The sequence below is a fragment of the Vigna angularis genome, chromosome 4 (assembly GCF_016808095.1).
Source record: "Vigna angularis cultivar LongXiaoDou No.4 chromosome 4, ASM1680809v1, whole genome shotgun sequence".
NCBI classification, from domain to species: domain Eukaryota; kingdom Viridiplantae; phylum Streptophyta; class Magnoliopsida; order Fabales; family Fabaceae; genus Vigna; species Vigna angularis.
In genome coordinates this window covers 7513705-7526599 of record NC_068973.1, presented here as the reverse complement: position 1 = coordinate 7526599, position 12895 = coordinate 7513705, and the positions used below count along the sequence as shown (strand labels likewise).

At 37.4% G+C, this 12895-nt stretch overlaps 2 protein-coding genes across 2 annotated transcripts; both read left to right on the top strand.

Annotated features, from left to right (window-relative positions):
* On the top strand, positions 1–2986 carry LOC108330804 (pentatricopeptide repeat-containing protein At5g55740, chloroplastic). The gene has a single exon (XM_017565362.2). It carries the CDS (start codon positions 280–282, stop codon positions 2734–2736), a length of 2457 nt encoding a protein of 818 aa, XP_017420851.1. The 5' UTR covers positions 1–279; the 3' UTR covers positions 2737–2986.
* A 681-nt stretch (positions 2987–3667) lies between these two features.
* Positions 3668–8062, top strand: LOC108331882 (uncharacterized). Its single transcript, XM_017566873.2, has 6 exons — positions 3668–4066; positions 4254–4421; positions 5644–5860; positions 6516–6782; positions 7214–7482; positions 7601–8062. Exons 1-6 carry the CDS (start codon positions 3803–3805, stop codon positions 7769–7771), a joined length of 1356 nt encoding a protein of 451 aa, XP_017422362.1. The 5' UTR covers positions 3668–3802; the 3' UTR covers positions 7772–8062.
* The last annotated feature ends 4833 nt before the right edge of the window (positions 8063–12895 follow it).

Here is a 12895-nt window from a genome sequence, read left to right as displayed (position 1 = left end):
TACACACATAATAAAAAAAAGTACCAATTTTTATGATCTAACAGTAATTTCTTTAATACCAGGCAAATAGTTAGCTCAAATGATTGAATTTTAAACATATAAAAACTAAAGGATAAAATTTGTGTAACTATCCTCACTTAGTTCATAAAAGACTGAACATGATCATTTACATGTGCTGAATTATCCGTTCAGAGCCAACCACCGCCGTTCAAATTCTCAATTCACGACGTCACTCTTCCTCCCTCTGCAAATTCCGACCACCGTCACCTCCATGCATGCATGGCTTCTCTCCTTCCTTCAGTCCCCAACCCTCCCCTCCACCTTCCCCATTCCAAACCCCAAAACCTCACAAACCTCACGCCGAAACAATTCTCTCACAACCACTTCTCTTTGCTCTGCAAAGATGGCCGAATTCGCGAAGCCGTAGATTCCCTCTCCGAAATGCAATGGCGGAACCTCCAGGCTGGCCCCGACGTTTATGGAACGCTCCTTCAGGGCTGCGTCTACGAGAGAGCCCTACCCCTCGGCATCCAAATCCACGCCCACCTCATAAAAAAAGGTCCTTCCTTCTACCAAAACGAGTTCGTCGAATCCAAGCTAATCATTCTCTACGCCAAATGCGGCGCCTCCGACGTGGCAACGCGCCTCTTCCGCAATGCGCTAAGCCAGAACGTCTTCTCCTGGGCGGCCATTATCGGGTTGCACACGCGAACGGGCCGTTGCGAAGAAGCGCTTTTGGGTTACATCGAAATGCTAAACCACGGGTTCTTACCTGACAACTTCGTTGTGCCTAATGTTTTGAAGGCTTGCGGGTTTCTTCGGTGGGTCGGATTTGGTAAAGGAGTTCACGCGTTCGTCGTGAAGACAACGGGGTTAAGTGAATGTGTTTATGTTGCGACTAGTCTTGTCGACATGTATGGGAAGTGTGGGGCTTTGGAGGATGCGGAGAGGGTGTTTGATGGAATGGCTGAGAGAAACAACGTCGCTTGGAACTCCATGATTGTGACCTACGCGCAAAACGGAATGAACGAGGAGGCGATAGGGATGTTTCGGGAGATGAGGTTGCAGGGGGTGGAAGTAACTCCCGTTGCTTTGTCGGGATTTTTTACGGCATGTGCGAATTTGGAAGCCGTTGGAGAAGGACAACAAGGGCAAGGCCTTGCTGTTGTGGGAGGGTTGGAGTTGGATGACGTTTTGGGGAGTTCAATTATGAACTTCTATTTCAAGGTTGGTATGGTTGAGGAAGCTGAGGTGGTTTTTGGAGAAATGGTGATGAGAGATGTGGTGGCGTGGAATTTGGTTGTCTCGGGTTATGTGCAGTATGGGATGGTTGGGAAGGCGCTTGAGATGTGTCTTGTGATGAGGGAACATAATTTAAGGTTTGACTGTGTGACATTGTCTTCTTTGTTGGCTGTTGCTGCTGATACAAGAGATGTAGGATTGGGTATGAAGGCGCACGGATATTGTGTTAAGAATGATTTTCAGTATGATGTGGTTGTCTCGAGTGGAATCATTGATATGTACGCGAAGTGTGGGAGGATGGATTGTGCAAGAAGAGTGTTCAGCTCTACCAGAAAGAAGGACATTGTGTTGTGGAATACGATGTTGGCTGCTTGTGCTGAGCAGGGTCTGAGTGGGGAGGCCTTGAAGTTGTTCTTTCAAATGCAGCTGGAGAGTGTGCCTCCAAATGTGGTTTCTTGGAATTCTGTGATTTTTGGTTTCTTTAAGAATGGTCAGGTTGCTGAGGCTAGAAATATGTTTGCGGAAATGTGCTCCTCTGGTGTTACGCCTAATTTGATCACGTGGACGACGGTGATGTCTGGTTTGGCCCAGAATGGCCTTGGTTGTGATGCCATGATGGTTTTCAGGGAGATGCAGGATGTGGGAATCAGACCTAATAACATGAGCATAACTTCTGCGCTCTCAGCCTGCACCAGTATGGCATTGTTGAAATATGGAAGGGCAATTCATGGGTACATTATGAGGCATTATATGTTTCAATCTCTTGATATCGCAACCACTACAATAGATATGTATGCTAAATGTGGAGCATTGAATGATGCCAAGTATGTGTTCAGTATGTGTTCGACAAAGGAGTTGTCTGTGTACAATGCAATGATATCTGCATATGCATCTCATGGTCAAGCTAGAGAAGCTCTTGCGCTTTTTAAACAGTTGGGAAGAAAAAGAATCGTGCCAGATCACATAACCCTTACTAGTGTGCTGTCAGCATGCAGCCACGGGGGGTTGGTGAAGGAGGGCATCGAGATTTTCAAGTATATGGTCTCTGATCTCAAGATGTCACCGAATCAGGAACATTATGGTTGTTTGATCAAACTTTTGGCCGACGATGGTCAGTTAGATGAAGCTCTTAAGACTATTTTGACAATGCCAAGCCATCCTGATGCACATATATTAGGATCTCTTCTTGCGGCGTGTGGACAAAATCATGATATTGAACTAGCAGATTATATAGCAAAATGGTTGTTGAAATTGGAACCGCATAATTCAGGGAATTATGTGGCTCTTTCAAATGTATATGCAACTGTCGGAAAATGGGATGAAGTGTCAAATATAAGAAGATTCATGAAAGAAAAGGGTCTACGAAAGATTCCTGGGTGTAGCTGGATTCAAGTTGGACAAGAACTGCACTATTTTATTGCTGGCGATAGATCACACCCTAAAACCGAAGAGATATATGTTACATTGGATTTGTTGGGATTTGAAATGCATTAAGCAAAATAATCCCCTTATGTACAATACTGAGCCAACATCCTCGTGACTAACATTTTAGCAAAATCATCTTCAGGCAAAGGAGCTAGGATAAACACTAATAGCTTAAAGGGATATATAAACTCAATGTTGCAGAGATGAGTGGATGAATGAAGGGATTAGAAAGCAAGTTCGGGGGTAGTTGTAGAAAAGATAATAGAAACTTGTCTTGAGTGGTTTTAACATCTGTACAGAAGATATGTAAAATTATGAATAAGGAAAGAAAATTAAATGGAAGACAGTGCTACAGGGAAGAAAAACTACATGCCAAACTAGGTGGTTTGATTCATGTAACCAATTCCAATTGAAAAATAAAAGTTGTTCTACACATTTCATCAATCACCAAAATAGTCCTGTTTTAGATTTCTTATGTGAAGAGGAATTTACACTAATCAAATATTGTTTTATTCAGATCCACCAAGACATTGTAAATGTACTTAAATTGATCCTGCAAAATGTGAATCCCAGATTTGATTCTGTGGCAACAATCAACTTTATTCACATTATTATTACAGGAAGAGCAAGTTCTCCTGGAGAATCTTCAAATTGTTTAACTTCAAACTCAATTTCTTTGGAAAGAATTAGGCGAAGAGATGTAACAAGAATTAAAATGATTTTAAACTAATTGCAATATTTTATTGCTCCAAATTATAGTTTTTCTATAATATTCCAATCATGTATTATATAAATTTCTTATAATTAGTTCCTCAAATTTTGAAAAATTAATTGACCAAAATAATTTATTTACCCCTAGATTAAAATAATTTATTAATTCCTATATTATTTTTATTATTTACTAATAAAAATATAATTTTAATTGTATAATCATAAGTTTATAAAATGATTAAATATGTTTTTAATCTTTTAATATACAATGAAATTATTAGAAACTAAAAATCAATAAGCTCAGTTTCTCTTTCCTTTAGCGAAAAGTTTCTCACCCTAACCCCCAATTAAGTTCGCGTTTTGTGCGTAACGTTGCGCCCACTGGTTGAAACCGGAACACAGTGGAAGTTGAACACAGTTGGGGATGGAGGAGAATTCAAGAGGTTGGGATTCCGGAATGGTGATGGAAACCCTAAGGCAAAGAGGTTGGTGTTTGGAAGACACAGAAAATTTGAAGGCCATCATCGTCATTCAATCCGCACTCGCTGATGAACCTTCCAAATTCCTACGTTCTGTCGAGTCAGAGCTCCTTAATTCGGACCTTCGATCTATTGGCGCCAAGTCTCTGCCCCAACCCTCTCTTCTTCGCAATGCTTCCTCTTTTCTTCACGGCCCAAAAGTTCTTCAGGCAATTTCTTCACCTTCCATCTATTAAAACTATAGTGCTGGTTAAAATTTTGTTTTTTAATTTAATTTGTTGTTGTTGTTGTAATTCTGATTGGATTTGGTAACTGGTTACAAGCTTATGGGTTGGTGTTGTGGCTCGTATTATTTGTTTGTTTATTTTAAAATTTAAAATTTGTTGGCTCTACCAGATAAATTCGGTGAGGGACATATCTAAGAGCAGCGTGGATGAGTTTTTGAGGAATTCAGGTGATCGGAGAGTTCTCAGATTGTGTCTCACTGATGGTCACTCCGAAATAACTGCAGTGGAATATTCTCACGTTCCTTCTATACCCGACAATGTTGTTCCGGGTACTAAGGTAATGCCGTTCTTGCTATGAATTGTAGCAACTGCATGTACCTTTATGATTGTGAGTTTGTGACCGAATGCATGGCATAGTCTATAATAAACCTTTGAAAATTACGTTGATTTATATCAATGTTATAAATGGGGAAACCCTATTCTTTGATATAGTGAGATACTGCTAACACATGAAGACAGGATACTTTGTACGACATGCGCATAGGAATACGGGAAATTTTTAAATGTAGGATGGGATGCGCTCTGGATATCTTAGGAAACATCACTGCAAAGTATATAGATGCAGAATGTTGGTAAAGAAATAGAGATTAATCGTTTCTCATATTCATAACTATTGTAAAGAAAGAGACATGGATAATTTTGCTTTAGTTCATAACTAGCGCCAATTCCTGCACTTTTGGTGTTCAGGGGTGGAAGATGCATGCATCATCCATCAAACTTTTGGATTTAATGCCCATCATAATCAATTGAATCAAAAGAAGAAATTTACTTGTACAAGATGAAAAATTAGTGAATTCTTCCAATACTTTTCTCCTTAGCTCGTAGAAATTTTGTCATCGTAAAATGTATCTTAGAATTTTTGAAATTGTTAGAATAGGTAAACTTCTTAGAATAGTTTAGTTGTTTTGGTGATACCTCACCTTGGTGTAGTCTTCAGATCTTCTCTTTGTATCTTGGATGTATGGACTCTTATAGGTTCACAAATCAGCTGGGATGTATCAATCTCTCTTAGGCATTCTTTCTAATATTTTCACTCTCTCAAGTATATACCGACACACACATTTATAAAATTGGATACTTCCATATGTATCTGACCTGCCCTAATCGATTCCTTCAGTTTCTTTTTCCTGAAAATATATATAAGAAAATTGGATACTTTCAGATATGTTGCCAGAAGTATATGAGGAGTATTAGGTACGACATGGGTATGGACAACTCTAAAAGCCTTCCTTTACATGTGGAGCTAAATTTCTGTATATTCATGCATGTTTGTAACATTTTGATTGATACAATTGTTATATTCTGTTGACCATCATTAATATGTCTTGATTGCTGACCTGACTTTATGCTATTATAGTGTGTGGCATGTTTGTACTTAGTGATTATGTGATATGTTGCTTCTGTCGTGTGTTATGTGTTTATTCTTGAATCTATATTTGTATGTGTCAATTATAAATCAGTTTTACCTTTTATGATACTGTTGTGTTCCCGTTGGACAGATCCGTTTGGAAAATAAAGTTGCAGTTCATAGTGGAATTGTTTGCTTAACTCCTAAAGTATTGACTGTATTAGGAGGTGTTGTTCAAACACTCTACGATGAATGGGAGATGAATAAAAAATATTCAGGATTCTCCCGATCATCTTTAAGAAAGCTAGAGAATCGTGATACAGGTGGTCCTCCACAGTTTGTGAAGCTGCAGGTTGGATCTTACTCAGGTCAAAAGGAACATATTTTTGCCATTCTTTCCTTTTTATTTTGTAGTATGTGCATGTTTTTTTTCTTGAAGATTGACTGTGATTTTGGTTTGTCATTATTGTTCATAATCAAGTGATTCTTGTTATTAGCACAGAATTGGAATTGATACATAAGTTAATTGTTATACGGATGATGATCATTGGTGTTCATCCTGCCTCCTCTTGAGGCTATTTTTGTTTTTATATATTATTTTCGAGAACTGCTTGGTGGAGTAAATTACACTGACCTCCAATATTTGGAAATCTTATGGAAGCAACCCCTCAAATTTTGAATGTTATACCATCACATGGTTAGTTTTTGTAATACTGATACCTCCCATTAAAGTTTATCAGACCACTTTATACATATCAAAGAGTTCCTGGAATTAACTTCTCTTTTATATGATTTTCATTCCATTGAAATAATCCGTCAAAGGAAAAAACTAATGGCCAATTTGCAGGATTCAGTAATCTCAAGGGAAGTTTGTGAATTCTACTAGTCTTAACGGTTTCTGGAACAAATATGGATATCCTATTTGTGCTCTAACAATAGTCCTTCAAACACCAAATGTGCTGTTTGTTGTTCAGAATTCATGATAGTTTGCATGGAATTGACAGAAACAGTGATCTCCAACAGGTATTACAGATTATAACTCTAGTAGAAGTCGTAAGCCAATTGCTGATGTTGGTAAAGCTGAGATGAGACCAACAGGTATTGCAGATTATAAATCTAGTGGAAATCATAAGCAAATTGCTATGCTCGGTACAACTGAGAAGAGACCAACTGATATCCAGCAAGGCCCCAACCAGAAAGCAGATATTTTGAATGTAAATCTAGAATCCAATCTACCTCAACAAAGAGCTCAAGACAAGGCTAGTAGTTCAAGCACAAGGCCAAAAGAAGGTGTTTCCTTTGTCGTATATTTTTGTCAAGTGCTTTTGGTATATATATAATATGATAATCTTGAGGTGCATCTGAAATTGAGTTCACAACTGGAAAATGTCTTTTTGGAATTGGTATTTCTTTTTCAACTGTTATTTTTAGTTGGTTGAAATGGGTTTTACTTGTCAGGTTCTATTAATAAACAAAGCTTAATCAAAACCGACATACAAGTGCCCTGGAAAAAGTGCCTCATTGGTTGGATGTTTTATATGATATAAACAATCAGACTGTCTGCATCTCTTTGGGAATGAACTGCCAATTAAGTTACATATGCAATATAAAATATGAATCAAATTCATGCCCTTTTTGACCGAATCCATTTTTTATTTATTATTCAACGCTCTTTCTCTTCGATGGTATTAATGTGGTATTGATGTTTGACCTATTTACAGTTGTGGAATCTGTTCCTGTGCAAAATCAAGCAGCTGCCCAAAAATTACTTCAGAAACTGAATCCACCAAGTGAGAATAATCGACGTGGTAGGGGTTGGAAACATAGGGGCAAGGGGAAAGAAGAAGATCCAGTTGTATTCACTCTGGAAGAATATGAAAACAGAAAGGCCCAGACAAAGCTTACTAATACAGACAAGGATCTATATATCAGTCATGATGAGGATCTTGCTAGGCACCTTCAAAATCAACTAAACCTTGAGGATTCTCGGGTCAGTACCTTACCTTTTAGTAATATTTGTGAATTATTCTGTTTTGTTTTTCTTTTTTCTTCATCACTCTATAACAGTTGGTCCAGTGTCTTATTATCTTATATGACTTGATTTTTAGGAAGGATGGGGTGTGGGTACTCATGAAGCCAAGGCACAAGATATTAGGATGAGTATGTTCACATATGAAAGGGATTCTGAAAGCAGCCATCAAATGGCACAAGGAGGAAGAAGAGGAAGAGGAAGGGGGAGAGGAAGGGGAAGAGGAAGGGGGAGAGGAAGACATGGTTAACTAAAATATGTTTTTTTCCTTTTCTTTTTCTTGTGAAGATGGAAATCATGGTTCATGATGGTAATGGTTCCTTTGCAAAATCCAATGACCGGAACAACTATAGCATTGGGTTAAGTTTTCAAGGTGATCAATTTTGAAAAAGGTGTGATGGTAATGGTTCCTTGGCTAAATCCAATGACCAGACCAACTATAGCATTGGGTTCAGTTTTGAGGTGAAGAATCTTGACAAAAAAGTGACAAACCTTTTAGGTTTTCTTTGTTACGTGTATCATAGTTTGTTGGTTATTTCTATTCCTTTGTTTTCCACATAGATTTGATAAGTGAATTTATCATCAGGTTTCGTATTTTGAATGTAGTTAGAGCCATTAAATAACGTTAAGATTAAAAGGGTTTCGATTAATTTAGTAATATTAAATTAAAACTTATAATGAAGCTAAGACATTTACAAAGGGAAGGTTTTCAGCAGAAGAAAAAGGGACAAGCAGTTATAATTGTCTGTGGGTAGGTTTTGTTGTCTCAGACTTTTATAAAGTCTATATAAGCAGTTGTTTTTAGCAGTTTTTTAGGAAATTTCGTAAGGGAAAGGCTAGGGAGAGTCTGGTCCTCTCGAAAGACCAGGGCTAGTGTAACAATTTAGATTACTGTGTTTGTTTCATTGTTAATAAAGTTGTCTAGTTTTTCTGGGTGAACATCCAAGAACTTGTCTTGGAAATCTTTATAGTTTTAAATAAATATGGGTGCCTATCATTGGTATCAAAGCCACTTTCCTGGTGCTGTGGTGGCCATGCAGCATGGTCAATATGAGAATGGAGGCAAGATTGGATGGATTGGAGCGCATAGTGTAAGAACAGGACCATGAAAATTAGAGAAGGTTCCAAAGGTTGGAGGAAATGCTTACAGAGTTGACAGGGTTGGTGGAATGTTTCAGATCCTCTAATAAACAAATAGCGGATAGTGCTTCTATTGCCAAGGAAGGCAGTACAGGTAGTCTCAAGAATGATGGAGGGACTGAAAGTGGACGTTCAGGACTGACTGGGGAAAAATGGAGGAAGCTAGATATTCCTGTTTTTATAGGAGAAGATGCTTATGGCTGGACTAACCGGTTGGAGAGATATTTCCTGTTGAAAGAAGTCAATGAAGAGGAGAAGATGAGGGCTGTTATGGTGGCTTTGGAGGGAAAAGCCCTGAATTGGCTCCAGTGGTGGGAGACTTGCTATCCGAATCCCACATGGGGGGCTTTCAAAGAGACAGTTGCTCAACGGTTCCAACCAACAATGCTTCAAAATCCTTTTGAAGTCTTGATTGGGCTTAGACAAATTGAACAGGTGGGAGAGTATATTGAACAATTTGAGCAATATGCTGCATTCTTGAAAGGTATAAGGCAGGATTATTTGACTGACATTTTTCTGAATGGATTGAAGGACGAAATAAGGGCAGAGGTTAAGTTGTATGAGCCCAAGAGCCTTGCTGAGTTAATGATGAAGGCTCAAATGGTGGAGGAAAAGGTTAGAGTCACCCCTCACGATGCAACTTCAAAGTAACACCTATAGACAATTGCCACCTACTCGCAGTTACTCCAAGGAAGGGGGAAATTCGGTAGTTTTACTAACTCCAACAGAGGAAGTTGAGAGAGCAATGGTTGTGTGAGCACCATCAATAGTTCTCCTACTGGGACTCAACAAGGAGGGGCACCATTTAAAAAATTGTCCCAAGAAGAATTGCAAGATAAGATAAAAAAAAAAGGGCTTATGCTTCAGGTGTGATGAAAAGTTTGGGCCTAATCATACTTGCAAAAATAAACAGCTCCATATGCTTCTTATTTCGGAAGAGGAAATTCAGGAGTTAGAGGAATCTGCTGCCTGCATTCGTAAAGAAGTTCCAGACTTTCACCTTGAGGATAAGATGCACCTTCATGGAGCGGGTGTTGATAAGTTTGATACATTTTACAAAATAAGAAAAACAGAAGGTAGTTCGTACAATTTAAAACACCTCTCATCCATTCAAAACAGCTTGGAATCTGCAACAGCCATCAATACAGAGTTTCTTGCTTTTCACCTTGAGGACAAGGTGAAACTTCATGGAGGGGGTATTGATAGGTAAAAAGGGAAGGTTTTCGGCAGAAGAAAAACTATATGATTTAGTTTATTAGGAGATATAAAAGGGACAAACAATTATAACTATCTGTGGGTAGGTTTTGTTGTCTCTGACTTTTATAAAGTCTATGTAAGCAGTTGTTTTTAGCAGTTTTTTAGGAAGTTTTGTAAAGGAAAGGCTAGGGAGAGTCTGGTCCTCTCGAAAGATCAGGGCTAGTGTAACAATTTAGATTAGTGTGTTTGTTTCATTGGTAATAAAGTTGTCTAGTTTTTCTGGATGAACATCCAAGAACCTGTCTTGGAAATCTTTACAGTTTTAAATAAACTGGGTGGCTATCACATTCCTTGGCAAAATTATATGAATCTAGGACCAATTCCACCCCAACATCAAAACCATTTCCTAAATCATTTAAACTTGTCCCTGCCAACACGCCTCCTATACTGCCTAACCCACCCAAATCATCAGACACTTTCAAACCTCAAACACAAGCTACAAAAAGCCCCTTACCCCAGCTTATATGAGTGCACGACGTGCCAAGAGTTTATGTTACTTTTGTGATGAACCCTTCATTGTGGAACACTTTCTAACACACAAAAAGTTACGCATTCATGTTATGGAGGTTGATGAAATGACAGAAATTTTGAACGATATGTCCCTTGGAGAGGAAAAATTGGAGCACGACACTGTTGACCACGTAATTTCAGTGAATGTTATGACTGGTTTGCCTAGTTTTAAAACTATGAGAGCCACTGGTTATGTCAGCAAGAAACCCTTGCATGTGCTCATTGATAGTGGCAGCACTCAACATTTTGGACATTGATGTAGCTAAAAAGCTTGGTTGTAAAGTATCCAGTGCAACCTCTGAATGTCATAGTTGTGGATGACACTAAAATTACAGTTTCTTCTAAGGTTACAGGCTTCTCTTGGACAATTCAAAGTACTAAATTCACTTATGATGTTATGTTAATTCCCCTGGGCTGTTGTGATTTGGTGTTGGGAATTGAATGGCTTGTGACACTAGGGGATATTACATGGAATTTTGATAAGTTATCCATTATAGTTTTGTTTTTTCAAGCAAGAAACATGCACTAACAGGAGCTACAACTAATGTTAAAACTGTGAGAAAACAACAATTGTCCAAGGCTTTGGAAAGTAGTGTACACTTCTCCATGATACAACCTTGCAACCAAGAAATGGGTTTATTACATTCCTTGACAACACACGCTCTTGAAAATGATATAACTGGTGATATAGAGCAATTGTTGTTGGAATTTGAAGATGTTTTCAATGAACCAACGACCCTGCCTTCTTCAAGAGGTAGACATGATCATAGAATTCCACTTGTGCAAGGAGCCAATCCAATTAGTAAGTGACCTTACAAATATAGGAAACAACAAAAAGATATTGATAGATTGGTGAAAGAATCACTGGACAATGGTATTATACAACAAAGTAACAGTCCGTATGCAAGCCCTATAGTTTTAGTTGCAAAAAAGACCTTAATAAAAAAAATAAGACAAGTTTCTCATTCCTTTGGTGGATGACCTTTTAAGTGCATAAGACTACTTTCAAGACGCATGGAGGCCATTTTGAGTATTCGGTTTTGCCATTTGGGCTCACCAATGACCCTGCAACATTTCAGGGATTGATGAATGATATTTTTAATGAGTTTTTGAGAAAGTTCCTCCTTGTCTTCTTTGATGATATATTACTCTACAATGCTAGTTTACAAGATCATTAGTCGCAGTTTGAATGTTCAGTAGCAGTCACTCTCTACTTAATAAAAGGAGTTGTTGGCAGTGGTGTACCTAAAATGATCATTTACAATGGTTAGAAAATACTTATATCCCTCAATAGAAGATATGGAGTACGACACTCTAAGATTAACATGTATATCATCAAAACATTTGGCAAATTTAGAATCATTAACTGGAAAGAAAAGTTCCTTTTTTATTCGTTTTGAACGAAGGAAAACATCATAAATATAGGATTCGTCTACTTAACAAAAGGAAATTTCGTTTTGGTTATATCAATATATTTATTTAAAGTATGTCCTAAATGAAATTGTTCACAGGTCTTAAGATCAACAAAGACAAAATTAACAACATTAGGATATGACTTTGAAGACTTGATGTAGTTTTGGTAAGAAGACACCTTGAATATATAAATATTATCATGCATCTTAGTTGAACCAATAATATTTAATGAATTATTGTTTGACCAAAGATTAAAAAAGAAGAAAAATAAAAATCAATGGCGGAGTTTTATTAGAATAGGTGGTGTTGACTCCTTCACTCTGCCACTTAATCTATCGTTTTTTGACAAAAATAAAGTCAGGATTAATGTTGATAGTAATTAAAGAGAAATGCACTTGTTCCATATATTTGTTCACTGTAAAATAAGGGTGATGCAATATATGTAGGAGCAAAAGAAATTCCCACACTACTTGCAACATTTGGTAGTAACTTACATGAATATTGGACATTTAAGTTATTAAATTATGCTTAGTGTGAATATATTATTTTAAACCCCTAAAATTATTTGTTAAGATATGTCACGGACTAAAATAATTTTTTTATGACTTTATTTTTCATTTGATAGTCTAATACGTACTAGTCTATTTGATTAAAAGAAATGAGATTGGATGAAGATGGACATATATGATCAATAGTCCATGTATTAACTATCCAAGAATGAAAAATGAAGAACTATTATCATTACATGGAGACTCATTCTAACTAGATGGTGTTGAAGGAGTAATAGAAACCTCATTTGAAACCATGCTTGTGAACTGTGATGACTATAAGAAGGCTGATAGTCTTTGATACTGCTGGGAGTAAAACCATATTGTAAAGACTACATATATGGCTTAGATCCTTCAATATTCTACTAATCAAAATTAGGATTGTGATTAGTATAAAAAATAGAAGTATCAAACCCTTTTCTAAAAGGAATTGTTAGTAAGTGGAATCTTTCTAGAAGTCTATTATAAGCAGCATCATAATTCTTGTACAAAACTACAACGCATCC

What these genes read in the sequence shown, in the direction of transcription:
- LOC108331882 (XM_017566873.2), top strand. Translation starts at nt 3,803, where the DNA reads ATGGAGGAGAATTCAAGAGGTTGGGATTCCGGAATGGTGATGGAAACC. An exon ending in AAGCACAAGGCCAAAAGAAG is followed by an intron (nt 6,783 to 7,213) that starts GTGTTTCCTTTG and finishes ACCTATTTACAG; the next exon opens with TTGTGGAATCTGTTCCTGTG. An exon ending in TAAACCTTGAGGATTCTCGG is followed by an intron (nt 7,483 to 7,600) that starts GTCAGTACCTTA and finishes CTTGATTTTTAG; the next exon opens with GAAGGATGGGGTGTGGGTAC.
- LOC108330804 (XM_017565362.2), top strand. Translation starts at nt 280, where the DNA reads ATGGCTTCTCTCCTTCCTTCAGTCCCCAACCCTCCCCTCCACCTTCCC.